The sequence below is a fragment of the Balaenoptera ricei genome, chromosome 14 (genome assembly GCF_028023285.1).
Source record: "Balaenoptera ricei isolate mBalRic1 chromosome 14, mBalRic1.hap2, whole genome shotgun sequence".
In the NCBI taxonomy this organism is placed as follows: domain Eukaryota; kingdom Metazoa; phylum Chordata; class Mammalia; order Artiodactyla; family Balaenopteridae; genus Balaenoptera; species Balaenoptera ricei.
In genome coordinates, this window is record NC_082652.1 from 27,842,603 (window position 1) to 27,864,932 (window position 22,330).

General features: G+C 60.5%; 1 protein-coding gene across 3 annotated transcripts in view; it reads right to left on the reverse strand.

The window, feature by feature from the left end:
- The window catches only part of GNB1L (G protein subunit beta 1 like), a 45,764-nt gene that overhangs the window by 4,131 nt on the left and 19,303 nt on the right, over positions 1 to 22,330 (reverse strand). For all 3 annotated transcript variants that reach the window (XM_059893933.1, XM_059893935.1, XM_059893936.1), the window contains 5 exons: positions 17,778 to 17,918; positions 17,280 to 17,405; positions 11,917 to 12,079; positions 8,825 to 8,923; positions 5,425 to 5,640 (listed from right to left, as the gene is read on the reverse strand). In XM_059893933.1, the coding sequence (XP_059749916.1) occupies positions 5,425 to 5,640; positions 8,825 to 8,923; positions 11,917 to 12,079; positions 17,280 to 17,405; positions 17,778 to 17,902 (729 nt within the window). In that variant the 5' untranslated portion in view covers positions 17,903 to 17,918. The remainder of the gene's footprint in view (positions 1 to 5,424; positions 5,641 to 8,824; positions 8,924 to 11,916; positions 12,080 to 17,279; positions 17,406 to 17,777; positions 17,919 to 22,330) is intronic.

The following is a 22,330-nucleotide window of genomic DNA, read 5'->3' on the forward strand; positions in this document are numbered from 1 at the left end:
AACATCTGGACACATGTCACTATACATTCGTCCAAACCCATAGGATGTACATCACCAGAAGTGACCCCTGATGTGAACCATGGGCTCTGGGTGATGATGAGGTGTCAGTGTAGTTCCATCGATTTTAACAAATGTCCCACTTGTTGTGGGGGGGGATGTCGATAGTGGGGGGACTGGGGGTATATGGGAAATCTCTGTACCTTCCTCTCAATTTTGCTGTGAACCTAAAACTGCTCTAAAAATAGAGTCTTTTTTTAAAAAAAAAAAAAAGCACAATAATAGAAAATGTAGAACTGAAAAGCTAATAACTGACGTGAAAAATGTGTAGGACAGGCTTAACAGCAGATTGGAAACTATTATTTTTTAAAAGTCCGTAAACTAGGGGACATTATCAATGGACATTATCTGACCTGAAGAAGAGAGAAAACTGACCAGAGCCTCGGGGGCCATGGGACAATGTCACTCAGGGAGGCCAGACCCCTGAAAACCACAGATAAAAAGAACGTCTCGGGAGTGGCCGAGGAGAAGCCCCACGAGGTGACCAGGAGCGAGGACCAGACGCCACGAGTCCCCAGCAGAAGGGGGTCACCGGAGACCACGCGTCCTCAAAGCACACGAAGGAAGCAAACCAAGTGCTCCAGAGAAAAGGCAGAGGTTGTCGCAAAGCATGAAAAAGCAGAGCCCCACTAGAGGGCCCGACAAGACGGCCAGGCAGCGCACACGTGACAAAACAGAACCCGTGCAATGAGGTCACGTGCGCGGCTGGCCCACGAGGGGACGCCTGTGTGTGAAGGGAGGCTGAAGGTGAAAGATGGAAAAAAGCTACAGAAGGAAGTGCAGCCAGAAGACACCTGGCCTGAGCCATGTGAATCGTTGCTGAAACGGGCTTTCAGGCAAAAATCCTTTCCAGAGATAACAAGGGTTCAACCCCCCAGGAAGATTCAAAATGCAGACCAAGAACACACAGGACCCAGGAAAGTCACCAAGATGGACCCAGCAAGAGCGCCCGCCAGAGGCCGTAGCAGGCATGGCTCTCGGCCCACGTGGCCCACGTGAACCACACGGCTGCCTGAGGGGCAGGCGCAGCTGGGTGGCGGGTGGCAGAAATACCTCTTTCCAAGCATGGGGGCCACAGGAACCTACTGGCATTTCAGGGAGCTGGTATCACTCAGAACTGGTTCTCCAACCACAAATGGATCAAGTTAGAAGCCTAGAAATAAAAAATAACTGGGGAAAGAATCAAACATTTGGAAACATAAAAACACTCTGATCAGCTCCGCAGTCAGAGAACAAAGAAAAATCGGGCGCCCGGAAGTGAGTGTGATGAAACCCGGTCAGAGCTGCACATCGAGCCTGGAGGACTCAGGGGAGGAAGAGAAAGGTAGACGGGAAATGGGGAAAAGATGTTTAAAGAAAACAAACGTTAAGCCTGGTCAGGAATGGACAGGGGACAGTCCTGCAGATAAAACAGGGATGCAATCACAAACAACTGAAAAAGGTCAGTGCAGCCAGCACGTGGGCAGCGCCCCTGCGGCAACCCATCCAGCCCCTCCACGCCCGCCTGCCCTGCCTTCCTGCGGCCTCTGTCCAGTGCCCAGGCCCGTGATGTCCCGGGCCCCTCCTCCTCCGTCCATGGAGACCAGCAGCGTCCCCGCATGTCCTGCGCTCTCTGCCACTCCGATGCTCTCGTCCAGAGGAATCCAGGCTCAGTGCTTCCTGTCTGTGCTGCACACAAGCAGCCATAACCCACTCACTGGGCGGGTGCCCAGCACGGCCCTCACCCCCACCGCCCCCTCCCTCGGAAGTTGGTGCAGCCATGCCCGCATGAGAAGGCAAAGCCCACACGTGTGCCCGCGGCAAGGGTGCGTCAGCCTGAGCCCCGACCCATGGACAAGGACAAAGTGACCGTCACAGCCCCCGACTCTTCCTCTCCCAGGAACTCCGCCCTGGGCTTGGAGCAGTGGGTGCGACGGAACCCACTCGGGGGCTTGCTTCAGGGTGGATTTGTTAACAATGGGGATGTTTCCCAGGGAGTAAAGGGCTGCTTCCAAATCTGCCATCTGCTGGTGGAGCCGGGAGCCCAGGTGGGGGCCGGGGAGTTGCAGAGCAGCCTGAGCAGTGGTCCTTGTGCGGCTGGCTGCGAGTCGGGCGCGGAGCGGAGAGCATCCATGCTAGTGTTGCCACCTGGGAGGGGCTGAGATGCCCAGGACGGCCCAGGGGAAAGGGGACAGGAGTGATGCGCCCCCACCCTCGCAGCCCCTCCTGGAAGTTCAGAATCAAGGCACAAGGCCCTGTCAGTGGGGACCTGGACTGGAAGAGACCAGTCCTATCGGGGCCCACCAGCACCCGTGTGTGGTCAAGGCGGCCGGAGCCCCGCCCATGGTGTCCCGAGATGTGTGTGTGTGGGGTGGTGGTGGTGTTGTGCCCATAGCTCCTCAGCTCGGGGCCCCATGGTCTCCCTCGCACCAGCCCAAGTGTCCCGCTGCTGACACTTTAGAGGGAAGCCCCCAGCAGGGCTGGGGAGCGGGCGGGCAGTGGCCACGCAGCGGGGAGGAGGGGACGCCTGGCCGACCAGCCGTGGGCGTGGTGGGGGAGAGTGGTCGTCTGACTCCAGCCTGGGTTGGCTGGGGTGGGGGCCTAGTTATTACTTCAGGGCCTAGAAATACCGCTGGCTGTAAATCAGCCCCTGCTTCAAGGCCGTGGACCCTGCCCCAAGTGTGGGAGGGAGGGGCAGGTCTGTGCACCACCTGTGTCTGACGACAGCCAAGGCCCAGACCCCAGGCTCGAGGGGAGCAAAGCGAGCAGCCCCTACAGGTGGGTGAGCGTCCAACGTCCTAGAGAGGGTGGCTGAAGGCTCCAGTTACCGCCGCGGCCCCTGGCCAAGCCCGTCTTGGACCAGGACCCTCCAGGAAGGATCCCGGCCACCAGTGGCTCTCACAGAACATGACCTCAGGTGCCAGGAATGTGCGCGCAGCACGGCCCCATCTGGTTCCCATTACCCTCACTCCACGCGGGAGCCCCATCTGCGCCTCTGCAGCGCCCGCCCGCCCACCCGCCCAGGGAGATTGATTTGGGCTCATTAGAGCTGCTGCTGCGAGGTAAGGCACATCTTTGCCCATGTGGCTCCACGGCCAGCACCTCAGGGCCAGTTGCGGCACCAAGGGCCCAGGGAGAGGTACCTGCGGACACTGCGACGCTGAGGCCCTCGAGGCCCCGACACCTCCTCCTTGAGGCCTGCGTTCCAGGACCTGAAGGTGTCTGGGCCTCTGGGGACATGGACGTCTCCAGCGAGGCCACAGTGGGCGGTCGGAGGGAGGAGCGGCGCCTCCTGGGATGCACGCTGAGAGAGGCCCCGGCCGCGGCACAGCCTCCACCAACCTCCCGGCTGGCCTGGCCTCCCTATGCTCTGACTTTCCAATTCATCTGCACAGTGAACCTCCAGCTCTGCACTGGAACATGCCTCATAAATTTAAGTCTGAAGTTCCTGCAGCTGTTTCTCCAACAAGCCAGGGGAGACCAGGCCGACCTGGGCCAGGACGGCAGGAGGGGCCTCTTCCCGGGGTCCTGGGGGCAGGGCCTGGGGGCACTGCAGTCGGTGGGGCCCTCAGGAGAGCCACCTGGGTCTCTAGGCCTTTGCAAAGTTGGGCTGAAGTTGAAGTCACAGCAGGACAGAGTACTGGACCTCATTGGGGGTGGGGGTCGCTGCCTGGTTCCCACCAGGCAGGAGCAGAGGAGGGTGTGGGGAGAACCCCGATGCCTGCCTGGCCAGGCTCTGTGTCCTTGACGGCTCAGAACATGAAGACCCAGCACCACGTGGCTCCGCCCCATTTCTAAAAATGAGCACTATGGTGACTTCCACTCCCACCACCCACATCCAGGACTTCAAGGCCTTGGAGACCCTTCCCCTGGGATGGATGCTGGAGAAGCTCCACCCCCACAGCCGGCCCCAGCCCCGTAGGGAGGCCTGTTTGACCCCATCCCGCAGGGCCTCTGTGGACTCCCTGGGACACAGGACAGGAAGACGGACGGGAAGCTGCTTTACTGCAAGTCAGGCAAGCGTGGCACAGGCTGGTCTGAGGGGGGGGCGTGGGGGGCAGGGGGCGATGCCAAGGAAGCTGGAATACCTGCCTTGTCCCCATGTCACATGACCCCTCCCTCCCTCCCCCTCCCCCCTCCCCGGGACTCCACAGGGCTGCTCCCCCCTCAGGACCCTGCCCAGACCCTGCAGCCACAGCCACTCGCTCTGGTTCTAGCTTGGTCCTCCCACAGACTGTGCTTTTTAGGAAGCTAGAGCAGTCCCTCCAGCTGCCGCATGGAAGGTCTCCTTGCCGAGTCCGCCCTCGGCCCCTAGCTCCTGCCCAGGACTCCTCACCCACCCCTGATAGCCCTGCCCCTCGCTGTCCTGCACCCAGGGTGTGGCAATGCCCGCTGGGCATGGCAGTCTCTCCCGATTTTCACCCATGCCTGCCCTCCCCCACCCACCCAAGTGCACAGGGCCTCTTCCCTGGCTGTGGGGGCCCCGGGCTGCTGGGCAAGGCCTCCCACCTGGGGAGGGCCTGAGAGATGCCCTCTTCCTGAGGCCTCCTGTCTGCAGGGAAGCCTGGACCACGCAGCCCCTGTAGAGGGCGCAGCCACAGGCCCTGTCCTCCAGAGCTCCGGGAGGCGGGATACACAGCTCCCCGCTGGGGCCCCACTCCCCCACCAGACCTGGGCTCGCAGAGCCGGCCGTGGTCAGGTCTCAGCCTTCTGAGGCTTCCTGGTTAATGGGGGCGCCCCCGCCCAGAAGCCAGTGTGCACTCAGGCTACCCTCAGGGGGCTGACAGGCACAGGGCACACCCAGCACCTCACTCCCCAGGACCTCACCCATCTGAGGCCTGGCCAGGAGGCTCCCCTCCCGGCCAACTCCATCCCCCCATCCCAACAGGGCTGAGCACTGGGCACCCAGATGTGGCTCCAAGGGCCCCCCAGCCACGTGGGATGGGAAGCCATTGAGCCGTTACAGCCCTCCCACTGCCCCCGGGCAGCCTGCAGACAGCCACAGGGGCCTCACTCAGGGATTTCTCCATGTAGGGTTTCAGTTTTTTTCTTTTTTTTTTTTTTCTTTTTGATTGATCAGTTCCTTACTGACCAAATTCCTCTGAGTTTTGCAAACGGGCTTGCACAGTCCTGGATTCTACATGCCTTTCCTCTAGATGGACGAGACGTGACCGTTGTTAGCCAAGGTCTGAGGGAAACCCAAACCCTGTGAATGGCTCACGAGCGCCAGCCCCTCTCTTGCCGCCCGCCAGGCCCGCCCGCGCCGGGTCCGATGATTAATTAACTGGGGACCTGCCACAAGTCCTCTTCATGCCTAAATATTGTTCCAGCCCATCAGACTGTTGGTGCAGAGCAGGATAAATGACACCTCGGGCCTGGCCCACTGACCTGCAGGGCCTGCTGCTCATCCAGGCTCCAGACGGCCAGCGTCTTCTCCGCAGAGCCTGAGACGCCCCTGGCCTCCTGGGAGTCGAAGTCCAGACCCATGACGGGCTCCGTGTGGCAGGCAACGCGGCTGCACACTTTCCGTGAGGAGACGTCCCACAGGGCCACCGAGCCGTCCTCGTAGCCGGCCAGGAGGAGAGGGCGGGGACTGGAGTCAGCCTGCAGGGACAGCTTGCAGTCAGCTGGGGGATGCTCGGGGGTCCCAGGCCTTCTGGAGGAGAAGGGGCTTGAGATAGGCCGCCTTCTCCACTGAGCCCTGGGGGGTCTGCACACCCCCAGGGGGCCGACACCCAGACTGGGGCCAGTGCGGGCTGGGTGGGGCGCTTGCGGTCGGGGTCTGGGACACTGGCTGGTCCTCCCACTCCTTCCCACCGGCCGAGACGTGCGGCCACCCCTGGGCGGGGCCGGCCACCTGTCTAGAACTGCCGGCCAAAGAAAATCTCGAGCTCCGTCTCAATGAAAAATGAACCTTCTGTACTTTGTCAACGTCGCCGCGGAAGCCCCCCAACCGTCAAGGCTGCAGAGTCAGCGCCTCGCCGGCCGAGCAGCATGATGGATGAGGGCGTGGGTCAGAGGGCTGCGCAGCCGCCTGCAGGGGAGCATGGGGACCCTGGGTCGGCCTGGCACCGACCGAGAGCGGCCGCCCCGTGCTTGGTGCCCAGTCCCGGGCCCGCCGCCAGGACCCGGCACCTTTGCTCTCCACTGAGCTCCCAGGGCTCAGAAATGACCAAGCGCCCCCTGCCAGCGGAGAATTTCCCGAGGCCAGGAGCTCAGCCGGCGGCCCTCAAACCCCGGATGGCCAGCGGTGAGCACAGGACCTGGGGGCCGCCAGCAAGGCTGCCTCCAGGGTCGCCTGCAGCTCCAATGGGGGCCCGCTGCTGGTGGGCAAGGCTGGTGCTGAGCCACGTGCCTAGGCGTGGCCGACAGCACCCGGGCGGGCCCTCCTGGCCCACCTGCTGGAGCTCGCTGCCCACCCAGAGGGGCTCCACGCCCAGGTGTCGCACACCGCGAGTGTCTAACATGAGTGGACGCTACGTCCTCAACCCAGGAAGCAGAGCTCGCTGTGCTTGGTGTGAGGGGTACGTCTCAGGGCCCTGAAGAGTGAGGGGAGCCAGGGGAGCCCTGTGCAGACCAGCTCTGGGATCTGGAGGACGCCTCCCACAAGCCCTTTTTTCTGATGATAACATGTGCTCCCAAAAACAAAAGCAGGAAGGAGGAGTCCAAGAAAGCAGCTGTGAAGAACTTGCCGGGGCCCCTTGGGTCCGTCCCCCTTGGGGCACTGCTGTGTCCTCCCACCAGCTTCCCACCGCACTGCCTGGCCCAACCTGCTCCCCAGCCCCCACCTTGCATGTTCCTCCTGCATCCAGGGCTCCCCCTATGGTCTGGGAGCTCTGAGTGCCTAGGCTGGAGCGGGGGCTGCACACCGCTGAGCCCCCTGTGCAGGCACACAGGGAGGCCAGGACAGGAGCCAGACCAGCCACAGGGCCCCGTGCCAGGCTCTGCCCCTGCACTGAGGCCCCTCCACCTTCTCTCCTGGCACGCAGGGTCCCTGCGGCCCCCCAGGATAGACCCTGCAGGCGGGTCAGTGCTCTGGGGCCTCAGTCCTCTGGCGGCCACGCCCTTGGTGCCAGGCTGACTTCTGCTCGCTCTGCGTCCCCCCCCCACCCCTGGGTGTGCCCCCCAGCACCTCGAGTTTCCCCGGGTAGCCCCTGGCTGGGGGTGGGGGGGCACTGGCGGACCTGCTCCAAGGGTTGGTGTGGACGACCCCTGACCTCCTACATGACAATCATCCTAACAACACAGGCCATCCACTCTCAGGAGCAAAACAAGAAATCTCTGAATGTTTCAGAAAGGAATCCCACATCAGGCCACTCTGCCACACTCAGATCAATAAGCTATAACCTGGACCTCCAGGCTTGGAGAGGAATAAAAGGACATTTCAAATCAGAATAGACTTTTCTTAACAGGATGCTTTGCGCTGGATCTGTATCAACTAACACAACTCGATTTGTCCTTCTGTCAACCATGTCAATTACCTTGACAAGTTTGTACATCCCATTTCTGCACATTTTTCTGATGGAATTCTTACACGATTAGGCAATGACAGCATCTCCAGGGAGGGAGGGTGAGCGGATGCAGCCCCGTCCCGCCCGGGGCCTGTGAGCGCCAGGCCACCTCCACAGCCTCCGCTGCCCCTCCAGGCGCCCCCCCCGCCACCGCCTGCCGGCACCAGCAGCTTTGCCATCCAGGTGAGTCTCAGAGCCCCCACTTCCTCACGCCGCCCCCCCCCCCATGGGCTTCTCTCAGTTCAGAGACGGCAGGGACACCAACTGCAAGACAGGGCAGGGCCCTGGAGGGACAAGAGCTGGGCCCAGGGACCCTGCGGGCACACAGACACCTCCAAACCATGCGAGCCTGGCTGTCTAACCCATATGGAGAGTCACAGCAGGGGCAGGAACGTCCTCCTGGTCCCAGGCAGCCCGGGGTGGCTCTGAGGAGGCACAGGTGAGCTGCTCGGAGCTGAAAAACAGGCCGTACGCAGCAGTCCGGGACAGCCCTGGTCAGTGACCTGCTCCCCATGGCTTCTGCAGCTGTAAAGACGCTGCCGAGACTTTCCACGTGAATGCACTGGACCATCCGCTCTGCTGCCCCCAGAAGTAGACGCCCATTTTGAGCTGGTGCTGACCGCTGGGGGTGGGAAGCTGCCCCTCTGGTCAGGAGGGTCCCTCCCAGGCCTTGGGCTCAGCCCCAGAGGCAGAACCCATCCTGCAGGGACTCAGGCCTGTGACTCCGCTGCCCCCCGGCTTCTGCCGCAGCCCCAGGAGATGCCTCCAGACCCTCTCTAATCAGAGAGAACAGCTAAGAAAGAAGGAAATGGCCGCAGATCAGAAATACCAAGTGTGGCCGCAGGGAAAGCCAGCACATTAAGCCCACTCCAGCCTCAACAAGGCAAAGAAGTAACAAAAATTAATCCCGGCGACGCAGAGGCCGTGCAGGCTTGCAGGGTTAGTCAGCACCCCCTCCCGGCCCCACGCCAGGCCGTGCCGGTGAGCAGACCAGAGGGGAGCATGTGGCTCCCCCAGGAGGGGGCCGCTGTCTCCCACATCGCCCTGCGAAGACGAGGACGAGCCCAGCATCCCCAAAGGGTCTGTAGGCATCCTCACAGCAGGAGGGCTGGAGGGCTGGGGACACCAAGGCTGAGGAGGACGCTGTGCACACGCCTCCCAGGGGCCAGTGCCCGTAGGTGATGAGGAACCAAGTCCCTAACGGGCATGATTCACACCTGGCGGGCGTGGCCGGCAGGTGTGGTCGGTGGGCGTGGCTGGCGGGCGCTGGGCCTTACCTGCCAGAGCTGCAGGCACATGGGCATGCCCGGCCTGGCCTGTGCCTCGGGCTTCAGGGAGCACACTGACGTCTTGGACGGCATCTCCAGAATCTGAACCTGACAGTAAGAAAACAAGCCGAGTTGGGCCGGAGCCAAGTCAAGTCTGTGCTGCACAAACAGGAGACTCTTGAGGCCTCAGCCCGGCCACTGTGCGCCTGTCTGCACCTTTGGGAACCCAGGCCGTGCCTCCCGCGTTGACCCATGGGCTCCTGGGCTCGGGGGCTGCCGGGCTGTGTGGAATGCACGCGTCACTCATGAGTGACCGGCAGGTCCCTCGAGCGGCGTCACTGCCCCGCAGCCACCTCAGGCCTCCTCTGCGTTGACCTCTTGGCCAAGCAGGTGGCCTGGCCCACGGCACTGACTCAGCTCACTCGGCCTCCCACCCTCCTCCTGGCGCTCCTCACGGTCGGGCCCCACATGTGGATGACCCTGAGCCCTCCCGGACTGTCGCATGGCACCCAGACCTGCACACCTGGGGCCCCAGCGCCTGCTCCTCCACCCTGTGTGCAGCCTGTGCTCAGCGTCGCCTGACGCTGACACAGCCCCTCCTGCGCCTGGCTGGGTGACGTGCTCCCACCTGGTGGTTCCGGCCACCCTCCTGGGGAGGCTCCACCAACAACAGTGTGCGCCTCGCAGAGCTGCAGGGCACCCTTCGTCGACACAGGGCAGCCCCAGGTTTTGCAGATGAGGAGTCTGAGGTCCAGATGCGTTGGGGCATCGAGGGGACAGAACCTACACCTGCTGGTCCACTTCTGACACCAGGGGCACAGAACCCCCAGGAGGAAACCCCAGGGTGAACTCAAGGTGTAACCACGCAGTGTAGAGCAGGTGTGTAGCCCTGCTGCTGCTCTCACTAATGCACGTGCACACGCATATACACACACGCCCACACACATGCACACACAGCCCCCTCCGCCCATATCACGTTGCCTGCAGGGCCAGCATCTACCCCAGACACCTAGTCCTCACTGCCCCAAAGAGACGGAAAAGGACCTAAGTGACATGAGCGTCATCCCGCCATGAATTAGAAGCTGCTAGAAGGAGTTCCTGCAGCACCCAAGAAGCTCAGGGGAAGCTCCAGCAAAATGACGGAGGTACAGGAGGACGCGGTGGCATGGAGTGTGGCCCAGAAGTGACTGAGCAAACCAAAGAGGAGGGGGCCCTCGGAGCCCTTCTGTCCTCCGAGGTCAGTGGGAGGGAGACAGGGGTGGGGACTGGCTGGGCCTCAGGCACCCAAGCCCGTCCCGGCCAAGGCGGGGGGCCTGGAAGGTCAAGGAACATGGTGCTGGGGGCTGGATGCCTGCCTTCCTATTTCTGCTCCGACGCCAGCTTCCTAAAACGTCACTATGTCAGGAGGACAAGCTGCCGGGCGATGGGGGAGGGGGTCCCAGGTCAGAGAGGGATGCCCCCACCCCCGATCTGGGGGCTCAGGAAGACCCCTCTGGTGGCAGTGAGGAGAGGCGCGAGGGCGGGGGGATCGGGCAGAGGCGAGTGGCCCAGAGTGAGGGCGACACCAGGGCAGCCCAGGCCTGGGCTAGGCGCCATGAGAGCGGGCGCAGTGCTGGCATCCAGAACAAGTGCTCCTTGGTCCTTGTGGTCCCAGGAGGGGCTCCGCACTCTGCCGGGGCCTCCCACACACCGGGATGCTTCCACCTGGCATTCAGAGGCAAGTTTTGTTTCCAGAAGGAAAAATGTCTGGTTCGGGCAAGTGTGGCCACCCAGACGGCCGGGCCTGGCTCTGTCTGGGCACAGGCCAGTGGCGCCGATTCCAGGTGGGAACATGGAAAACAGCCTTTTTCCCAGGATGTGCAAGGTTCCCAGACCTGTGGCTCGCAGGCGGGGGGGTGGTGGTGTACCAGGAGCCGGGGAGCCGGAGAGAAGCAGAGGGGACGAGCAGTCTCGGGCCAGGCTGGCGGGGGCAGCGGAAGGTGACCTCAGCAGAAGTGTGGCCCGGCCCCCACCACTGAGGAGGCTCGGCGCCACCCGGCTGCTGCCACCAGGAGAAAGCAGAGCCCTCTCTTTTCACATTAATAGAACTTTTAACAGGTTTTTGGCAAACTGGCAAGAAAATTGCATGTAGCTCCTAATTGGTGACTTAAACGCCATCATGAACAAATAGATGCCTGTTCCTGCCTCATTATTTATGAGCTGAATCTGCTTTAAGACTCACGACTCCTCTTGGGCGGGGGCCAAACTTCCTGGGTGCAGGGCTTGAGTCCCTGCCCAGCCCCGCCCGCCGCACAGGCCCTCAGGGCAGCAGGGGACACGGGGAGGACGGGGCGTGGGCGGTGGACAGGGGCCTCCCTCCCCCTGCACATGTACCCCGAACCCACGCCCACTCTCGGCGCCCCCAGGCCCCCACACACCAGGCCGTCCCGCTGCACTTGGGGCTCCTTCCTCCACTGCCTCCAACCAGCACCCCTATCCCCCTGCCCTCGGCACTCCCCGCCAGCACCCCGTCCTGGGCTCTGCTTCCCCAGGGGATTCTGCCCCTTCTGTCCCTGGGGTGTGAACACCACTGTCCAGCCTGACCAGTCCCTGCCACAGATCGCTGCTGGACGCTGAGCCTGAGCTCCATCTGACAGTGACCTTGGGGCTCCATCCCGCCCACTGCCCCTAGGAGCCCTGTCCTCTGACGGGCCCCACTCATCTGTGACTGCGATTGCCACCCTGGTGCCAGCCCTTACGCCCTGCGTCTCAGCCCTGCCCAAGACCTCTCATGCCAGTGCCCAGTTATGACCCCAAAAGGCCGCCCTCCCCTGCTGTCCTGGCTCTGAGGCCTACCTCGACCTCATGGGGTCTGCCTGGGGCTTCCCTCCATGCCTGCCTGCTCCCAAGGCCCCTGACAGCCTCGGGCCCTGACCTCGTCCATCCCGTGCTGCTCCTGGCTGGGTGCCAGGGCCTCCCAGAGACCTTGGCCCACTTCGGGCCCCTTTCCCGACCCCCAGCACCAGGGCCACCTCAGGTGACCAGGCCAAGGCTGGCCGGAGGAGCTGCTCGGGACACAGCATTCCTGCAGCCAGGAGCCAAGGGTGAATGGGCTCACTCACCTCATCGCTGCCTCTCCCCGGCACAGCCAGCATCCAGCGCTGCAGGCCCCCAGCCAGCACAGAGCCCCTGCAGAAGCCCACGCTCTCCAGGAGCACGGAGTCCACGACGGCGTTCCTGCCCTCCGCCAGGTCCCACACGCACAGCTTCAGGTCGCGGCCCTGGCTGCCAAAATAAGAGGAGACGGGCCGTGACCCTCCCAGGTGAGGATAAATGTCAGTGTGTTGTGGTCGGCCGGAGGCCACAGGACGGCAGGGGACACTTCCTGGGGAGGGCCTGGGGGCACCTCAGCTGAGGAAGGGCCACACGTGAGTCTGCAGCCCAGACGCCTGATGCCAGCTCACGCACACGGGCTGGCCTGGGGAGGCTGCAGACCGAGGCCCCGGGCGCCCCATGGCACAGGCCCCATGGCCCGCGTCCCGTGGTCTCCCTGCTGCTCCCTGTGCTGCCAAACTGTGGGCCCTCCACCCCTTTGTGAATTAACTGTGACCACCTGGCAACTCCACCCTCATGAATGTTCCCAAGTGCATTTAAAACCTACATTCACACAAAAACCTGTAAGCGAATGTCCACGGCAGCTCTGCTCACCAAACCGGACACAGCCCTCCAGCAGGAGGCTGATAACTCACCATGGAGCATCCGTCCGCACCTGACCTCGCTCAACACCAGAGCAGCAGCAGGGACACACAGCCACCCGCAGGAATTAGATGCCTTTTGCTACGGGGAGGAAGCCCGTCTGAAAGGCCACACACTGCACTTCCACCCGTGTGACCCTCTGGGGGAGACAGGGCCGCAGGGGCAGAGGACAACAGGGTCCTGCCCACAGAACTCGCCACAAAGAGTGAACTGTTCTGTGTGTGACTGAAAAAACCCACCAGGAGGTCAGGGTCCCAGGACAAGCTGCAGACAGAGATGAATGCCCGGCACTCGGTGCTCAGGGGAGAGCAGATGAGAGCCGACCTGAGAGACTCAGGAAGCGTGTCCTCTAGGCACTGTCTGGTTAGAGACAGAGGAACTGGACAGAGACACGGGACTCTGGCTGGTAGGTGTTCTCACAGGTGTGGGTTAGCAATCCTGAGACCCCCTCACACGTCCAGCAGGAGCAGAGCTGGACAGAGACGGATAGGAGTAGGGGCGGGGGGCCGGGTCACCAAGAAGCCCGGCAGGCGTTGGCCCTGAGTCAGAGACGTCGGCATGAGCGCATATCTGTGCAAACACAGACACAGACGGACAGACGCAGAGGTGCACACAGGGTGTACGCAGCATGGAGGTGCACACGGGGAGCCCGGGTTGCCCCCTGAGAAGACCCAGAGGCAACGACACCCCAGGAGTGACGAGAACACCCAGCGCCCGGTCTGGCTTCTTATCCCTTTTCCCCCAGACAGCAAGAGCTGGGGCAGGGTGGGGGGCCAAGATGAGTTCTAAGCACCCTGTAGGGCCAGAAAATAAGGAAATACTTTTAAAAATGCAACAAAGGGCATGTCCGAAGGACACAAGCACTAAAGTTGGAACAATCTGAGCAATAAAATAAATAACAGTAGAATGAAATTCTAACCCAAGAATAAAAGAAATCTCCACGAGCCCAGAGCCATGAGTGAACACATACATAGACAGGGAGGAGAATTCCTATTAAACAGAAGAGTTCCAATGAAAGTAGAATGCTATAAAAGGAGGAGGAGAAACCCTCCCCGTGAGACCAGCCCAGGCACAGCTGGGGGGGCAGAGCCCCTGGGCGGACGCTGAGGACGGAGGAACGGGGTATCTGCAGCCCTGAGGCTCACTGTCTGCTGCGCGGCTCTGACGCTCACCAGAAATGTTCCTCGCTGGGCCTCGGGACTCATTTCCTAGGAGTCTGGGAAGCAGAGGGAACGGTCCCTGCCGGTGGGACACCATGGACACACCCTCCCCAGGTGGATGAGCCCCGCAGATGTCCCAGACCCCCGACAAGGGGACGAGAAGGGTTTCCTCCCGAAAGCCCACCTCCCCAGTCTGACCCCAAGAAACCCCGGGGCTGAGCCAACGTGAGGGTCACCCCACAGAACCGCTCTCCCGTCCTCCTCCCAAGGGGTGAGGTCCAGACAAACAAGGGAAGAAGCAGCAGCACAGGCCAGTGGGGACAAAGGGGACAGGACAGTGGGCCGGTCCTGGAGCCATGGAAGGGGACAGGAGGGCACGTGGGGCCCGGCATCTACCCGCACCGTTGGGAGACCTCGGTGCCGCGCGGATGGATGCCCCCCAGGTGGACCCAGGGCACCCAATCCTGATCCAGACCCCAGCTCTGTCTGGAGAACCGCTGGTGTTGGCAGGATGTGCCTGGATCCTGGGGAGCAGGAGTCGCTCGGCCTGAAGCGGCAGCGACGCAGGAGAGAGAGAACATGAGGCCTCTTGACACCGTCTCCGAGTGGAGCTCAGGAGAGAAGCAGCAGTGGGAACCGTGCTCTCACATGGAGGTGCCGGCCCCGGCCGAGGGCGGCCACACAGGGAGGGAGAGCCGGCCTGTCTCTAAGGAACCCCCAGAACAGTGGCTCCCTGCCTCCTTCGCCTGGACCCCTAACTGCTAACACTGTACACGCGCCCAACTGTGCCACCTCCACGCTTTCCCCCACAGCCAGGGACCCTGGCACAGCCCATGTGGGTCAGTGCCGGTCACGGAGTGGCGAGCTCGGGGCCCCGGGACAAATGCTGGGCTGGTCAGTGCTCACCAGGCCCTTGGACTGGACGGGCCACGCCTTTCCCTGTCCCTTGTATGTGTGTGTATCATCCCCAGGGTGACATCTCCACATTTGGGGAGGACAGCAAGGGGATGACACTGCACACAAGGCTGACTGCCCACCCTGATCACCTGGACAGAGGCGCCCGCCAGGTGTGTTCACTCAAAGCCCCTCCCCCCACCGTGGGCACTTCTGGGAAAGACACTGTGACATCCGCCACCCTGGCCTCAGATGACCCAGCGCCTCCACCCACAGTGGTGCTGCCCGCCGGTCCTGCAGACAGTCATCTTCCACGTCCGCAAGGCACACTCACCAGACAGCGGGCTCTCGCCTCTTCTCTCCCCTCCTCCCATCAGTCTGGACTCACACATTCCTGTGTTACTGATGGGTCATCATCCACAGTTCTCATTGATTTTTGTGCCCTAACCATCCCAGACTGGCCAGTGGGAGCCCCTTCAAGGACACTGGTGGCCTCCGAGCAGCCCCACCGCTGGATCCGGGGGCCCCCGGCACCGGGAGGCCCAGTGGGAGTCTTCTCAAGCCTCGTCCACAACAGCTCCAAGTGGACAACCCAGATCTCCACCAACACAGAAAGGTGAGGAATCTGGGTACACACGTCCAGAGAAATAAGACAGAAAGGCCCACACAACACACGGCAGCCATGCACACCCTGGCGGGTCTCGCAGACACAGAATCAGACACAAAGGAAGCTGCTCCATATCGTTCCATTTAGGTTAAAAAAAAAAAACACATAAAATGAGTCTATGCTTTTTGGAGATGCATATTCAGACGGTAAAGCAAGAATGAGGTGGAGGGGCTGCCTCCTGAGGATGAGGACAGGCCGCTGGGCGGGCGTGGGGCGGGTAGTGGCTGCCCAGGTGTCCACCCTTGACTAGATGGTCTGAAACTCGTCTTGTGCACCTTCCTGTAAGTACATCACGCCTCCCAATAAAGGAAGAAGGAAACAAGCCCACCCAGGCAGCTGTAGAGGCACAGGTGCATCCTCTGGGATACAGGTGGGGCTGGGGTGTCTGCAGAGCCCTGGCTCCCAGCTTTGTCCTCCGGCCCCTTGACATGAAAGGGCACCTTCCCCCTCAAGGGCCACTTTGGAGGCTTGACTTCCAAACACAGCTGGGCCCCGGCCTCTAGTGCAGCATCCAAGCACCTGCGCGGTCTGCGCCTGCCTAGGCGGGGCCCCCACAGCGCCATCCACCATGCACATGCGCAGGGTGCCCCTGGAGTTGCCGCCCCGCACAGCACCAGCCAGCTCTCCAAGGGGTGGAACTCCTGGCCTGAGGCTCCCCAAGGCCAGCCCAAGGTGCGCAGAGGAGCATGGGGCCCAGAAGGGCCTACACCTCGGCTCAAACCTCAGCAGGAAGTTTCCAGCAGCTTTGTGGGGTCCTCAGACACAGCATCCACTCTAATCATCAGGGAAAGAGCAAAGCCATGCGAGGGCCCCTGCAGTGAGGGGTGCATCTGGGCAAATGGGCAGGGAAGGAGCGAGGCTCTGAGACGGATGGACAAGCACACACACCCAGGGTACGGCCTCCAGGACTTCTGGGGCCTCAGCCACCTGCAGGGAGTGGGAGCAGCTTCAGTCCCACACAAAAGTGCTTTGAAGCCACTGGGGGCCCAAGAGGTCTTGTTTTCTGGGGACTGGGCTCCACGGTGCCCAGGTGTCCAAGCTCCAAGTCCAGAGCAGGAGAGCAGAACCGTCCGGGAGTTCTGGGGCAGAGGGCGCCCGGGAAAGCCCTCTTTGACTTGGCAGATTTCTGGCGGGGGTGGGAAAGCTGGGACCCCTGTACAGGGGCAGATGTCAGGGCCGCCCCAGACAGCAGTCGCTCTGGCTGCCAGGTGGCCCCCACTCCCTCCTGTCCGTGCCCTGCTCTCACCATCCCTCTCTCCAGGGGAAGGAGGGAAGCCCCCTGACTTACTCCCTCACCCACCAGCGCCCTCTTGCTGCATCCTGGCCCGCCTCCCACCTGGGGCCCCAGCCCGTCACCTCCACAGGACCCTCCCTCACTGCTGCCCAGCCCCCAGACTCCCCAGTCCTGGCCCACCATGGCGTCAACACATGCAATCTCCTCTGCCACGGGGCCAGACCCCTCGCTCTGCCATCTCCCACCCACCCACGCTGGCAGCCCCAGAGTTCCACTGCCCTGGCACCTGCACGGCCTCCCGGTCTCCCCTGGGGCAGCCGCACTGGGCAGGGAGAGGGGCCCCATCAGCCTGGGTGAGCTTTAGGCTCAGCTCTGTGCCACCCTGGCGACTAGTCCTCCCTGCCTCGCGGGAAGGTGGCTCCATGGCCAGGGAGAAGGCTGCGCTGCAGAGCAGCTATCAGGACACCAGGGCCCGCGACCTGCAGGAGGGAAGCGGAGGCTCCTCCAAGTACTGGCCCCCAGCCCTCGCCCTGGGGACCCCAGCAGGCCAGGGTGGGCTCGGACAGAGCCGTCCTAAGCGTCCATCAGGCTCTTCTCAATGGGCACCCGCCCGGAAGGCCCACACACCCGGACTGCGTTGCCCTCGACAAGTCACCCGGTTCTGCCATTGTTGGGGCCGTCCTGCCAGCTGGGGGAGGCCACGAGGGCCTCCCTTGGAAAGCTCACGGAACCCCCCTGAAGGCCACAACCTGGCTCACTGCCACCAAGACTCACCTGAGGAGCTGGGGCCCCTGGGGCAGTGTCTGCAGCCAGGTCACACACTGGCCCCCATGGCCGTCCAGGGTGGCGACCACCCTCCGTGTCTGCAGGCTCCAGATGTGCACCAGCCCGCGCAGGGACCTGTTCAGACAAGCGCCAGTCAGGCTCGGGCATGGTGGGGAGCGGGCTGGACACCACGCAGCCAGTGGGTCAGGTGCTCCAGCCAGCAGCTCCCAGCTCAGGGGACAGCTCTGAACACACAACCAGGGGACACGTGCTCCTCTTACAGGGAGGACGGCAGGGCCCTGGGCAGCCTCTTCTCTGGAGAGGCGGGGAGGCCTCCACTGACAGTGCCAGCTGCCTGGCACCTCTAACGGAGACCGTGTCCCTGCGTCCTCCACGGGGGAGGCCCAAGGGGACAGCACGTCGAGGGCTCTGAAAGGGCGAGTGCCCAGGTGATGGGCAGCCTGAGCCCCTTACCCCCTGACTTTACCCTGGGCCGGGGGTACTCACCCTGAGAGGAGCAGCGGGCGCCCCTGCCCCTGGGCTCCTTCACAGAAATGCAGTGCGTGCACCGCCGACTGGGCGCCTCGGAGGACAAACTGGGGGTCTGGTGGTGGGAGCGGCGGGGCCGCCATGCTTGTCACCTGGGGACTGAGGAAGGGCGTGAATGACTCACCTGTCCTCCTTCGGGAAGGCACAGGAGCGTCCCTGGATGCTGCCCACCCCTGCACCTTCTGTCCCAACAGGTACCGTCCCCAGGCAAGGGCAGCAGTGCCCACACCCCTCACCAACTTGGGCAGGGTCCCACTCGTCCCAGCTGTCCACACACCGGGAGCACTCGTCCTGCACTCTGCCCAGGCCTCGCTCCAGCTTCTCCCTCGGGGGGCCCTCCCCAACGAGCCCCCCCAGCCAAGTCAGAGGTGTGTGGGGTCTCTGGTCTTCGTCACATGGGCTGCAAACACGGCCCGCCAGGTCCCGGTCCTGCTCATCACAACCTCCAACTGTTACAGCCACCCAAGGAACCATCCGGTGAGCTGCTCTAGGCCTCCCAGGCTCAGGTTCGAAGTGTTCCAGAGCCTGCACGCTGCCATCAAGGGGCAGAAGGGCCGGCACAGGGGTGTGTGGGCAAGGGGCGGGGCCCAGTTACCCGGCCACTCCCCTGGAGGGCTGCTCTCAGAGGACAGACCCTTCCTCAAATCACTGGTCCTGTGTGTAAGGCCTGCTGGGCCCACCCACCCCAAAGGAGAAGCTGCCAGGGTCCCCCCCGAGCCCACCCCAACCACGCCACCCCAATCTCACAGGCAGCCAGGGCCACGTCTGTCTGCCCGCAGGCCCTGGGCCGGGCCGAGGGTGCAGAGGGCACGGCTAGGAGCGGATCCCCCGGGAGCTGGGGCAGCTGGGGGGCCTCTTCTGCTGGGCTCTGGGACAGTCCCCACCCAGCCTGCACACAGCAGGGGGGAGGCGCCCACACAGCCGCCAGGGGGGGAAGTGAAAGGGCCGGAGTGGGCCGTCGGGAAGGGGCTCCGGGGGCAGAGGGACAGGCCACCCCCGCATAGGCTCCCACCGTGCAGCCCCCCAACACACACACATGTGCTCACACAGGCGTGCGCGCGCGCGCACACACACACACACACACACACGCAGGCAGCACGGTGGCCCTGGGCAGCGCCAGCAGAGACCCAGCCCACACCTGCCACCTGCCTGCGGCCTGACGGGCGTTTCCAGAACCTCACCGCACCAGGCTCGCTCCCAGGTGATGAAATCAAGTCCTCCTCCACTGTTTTCCCCGGACGTAGGGAATAAACCCGTCATGTTGTTACAACAGCCGGACGCTCAGGCCAAGACGAAGCCTCGGCAATTAAGGGCTCCATCATTTCAAGCAATTAAAGTAAACACTTTATTTGAAAACTAATTAATTCTAGCTACATATTTTTCCCATGACAATACTCTATGATGACTTGATTTATGACGTCTAATTATTCTTTATTAATCTAATTGAGAATAATCGTATTATCCTATCTCCTGGCACCAGGCCGCCCGGTGAGCACGATGGCCGCCCACAGGCCTTGCCCCCCGCCAGCCTTGCCCCCCCTCTCCACTGGCCTGTCATTCTCCCCCCACCCAGAGGGCAAAGGAGCCTGAAACTTAATCCATGGAGCACAACTTTGGGTTCTGCGAGACACATTCCTTTAAAAATTAAAAAGAGAGACAGTCTGACAGCCTTTCCACCATTGCTACAAATGCCCCCAGAGCCCCCGAGTCCCGGCCCACAGACGGAGGACAGCCGCAGGGTTACGCCTGTGGAGGGGGGGACCCGGCGTCCCCACTACCCTGGTGTGGGAGCAGTGTGCAGTGTGGGCAGGGCCACAGAGCCTGCAGCTGGCCCTGTCCTAGGGCACCTGCTGCCCTAGGGACCTCGAGTCCCAGGTCCACGAGGGACAAAGTTTGAGCCCTCTGGAGGTGGGTAATCTCGAAGGAGTATCCCCTACGGATGAGGTCCCCGGGGCCATGGGCTCAGTGTTAGGCTGAACCAGAACCAAAGCTGTGCTCGGAGACTCCAGAATGTCACCGCCCTCAGCTCTCTGCCCCAAATCACAACACCTTGGGGCCCCCCAACTGCAGTCTGTGCATCTCTCAGAAGGACCCCTTCAACCCAGGCCTCAGTGAATTCACAGGAAAAACCCTAAGAAATGCCGGCTCCCAGCCAACACCCGTAAAAGCAGACAAGGAGGCCCAGCACTGCGAGGACCAGGAGCACCAGGAACCGCAGGCGCAGACCTGGATCCGACCAGAGAGTTCAGGTCTGTGAAATACAACGCTTCACGGCTTTAAAGAAATAAAAAGATGGAACTGAACGTACAAGCAGAGAGCATCACCTCTCAGATCTGGAAAATGACCTGACTGGGGAAAAGCTATTGGGAGCAGGAGATCTGCTGTGCCTACAGGTCGTTTATGAATCACAGAGGAAATGCTCCTTCATGAGGGGACACCGGGCTGTCACCACCGGCACCATCCTTGAAGCGGGCCACCCGCAGTAAACAGCCTGCATCACTCATCTCCCAAGGGCCCATCGCCGTCCACCTCTGCCAGCAACGTGCGGGAACCTCCAAACATACCCACCAGGGGCCCAGACAGGACACCCAGTTCAGACTCATGGCAAAGGTCAAGGTCAAGAGAAACAGCGAGAGAAACAGCAGGGTGACTCTTCTAAATTCAGAGACTAAAGAGCATGTCTACCAAATGCAGCGTGTGAACCTTGATTAGATCCTGATCAGAAACGGGGACCACAACTGGAGGAATCTGAATACAGGCTGCAGATAATATAGAATTGGTATTGCTAAGTTTCTTGGGGAAAACAATGGTATTTTATGTAAAAGAGTGTCCTTATTCCTAGGATACAGTATTTTAGGGATGAAATGTTATGTCTGCAATCTGTTTTCAAACGTTTCAGAAAAAGAACCCTCGACCTGTGTCTAGCTACGTACAAGTACACAGGCAGAGAAGTAAAGCAAATGTGGCAAAATGCCCGCCGTCGGTGAACACAAGTACTCACTACTCCACACTTGCCACAAACCCACACGGGACTTGTATCCAGAATAGATAAAGACACAGATCAATACCATAAAGAAGCAAACACCAAACGTTAAATGAGCAAAAGACTTGAACAGATGTTTCACAAGAAACATAAATACCCAACAAACATAGGAAGAGATGTTTAACCTAATTAATAATCTTGGAAATGCCTGTCAAACCCTATTGTGAAATAACTGCACTCCTAGCAGATTAGCCAAAAATTAAACAGCCTGGTAAATGCTGACCAAAATGTGGGGCAACTGCAGCCGTGTACCACGTTGGAGGGGCCTACATGGAAACAATCACCGTGGAAAACAATCAGGGACCACCTGGCACGCCCTATGACTCAGCAACCCCACGCTTAAACACCCTAAAGAAATTTGCACACTTGTACACAAAGACTTGTACAAGAGTGTTCATAGCAGTATTGTACATAATAATAAAAACTAGAAACAACCCAAATGACCATCAACTGCAGAATGGGATGCTTCTGGCACATTCATATGACAGAATACTCCACAGAACTGAAAATGAATAAACTCCAGTGTCACACGGAAGAAGTTCAAAATCATGATTTTCTTCAAAAGACATTAAGGAAGTAAAAAATGAGCCTAGAAACAAGGATAAAATAGTTGCAACATATATCTGATAAAGGACTCATACTCAGAATATGTGTCAATAAGAAAAACAAGTTAAAGTGATTCCAAAAGGCTGAAATTAAAGATAGACAAAGGAATGTCAGGCAAACGGAAACAGTAAGAAAAAAGGAGTTGAAACACTGACATCAAAATTTAATTCTAGGGACTTCCCTGGTGGTGCAGTGGTTAAGAATCCGTGTGCCAATGCAGGGGACACAGGTTCGAGCCCTGGTCTGGGAAGATCCCACATGTCGCGGAGCAACTAAGCTCGTGCACCACAACTACTGAAGCGTGCCCGCCTACAGCCTGTGCTCCGCAACAAGAGAAGCCACCGCAATGAGAAGCCCGCGCACTGCAACAAAGAGTAGCCTCCGCTCGCCGCACTAGAGAAAGTCCGCGTGCAGCAACAAAGACCCAACATAGCCAAAAATAAATAAATTAGTTAATTTTAAAAAAAGTTTAATTCTAGCCAAAAAGCATCAGATTTGACAAAGCCAGACACTTTCTAATACTAAGCTGTGGTTCACAATGAATGTATGAACATCTATGTACTAAGTAACAGAAACAACACCTTTATAAAGCACAAACTACAGGAGATGCAAAGAGGCACAGAAAAAAACTCACTAGTAATTGGAGAATGTAATATACTACCGTCAGTACAAGTCAGACCAAGTGACAAAATAAGTAAGGAGACAGAAGACTCAACAAGGTAAACAGTATGGAACTGTAGGGAACTCCACACTCTGACAACAGACACTACACCTTCTCCTCAAGGGCACATGAATGCATTCTCTGTGATCATATACTGCGTCACAAAGGAAGCATCAGTAAGTTCCGCAAAGAAGAAATATT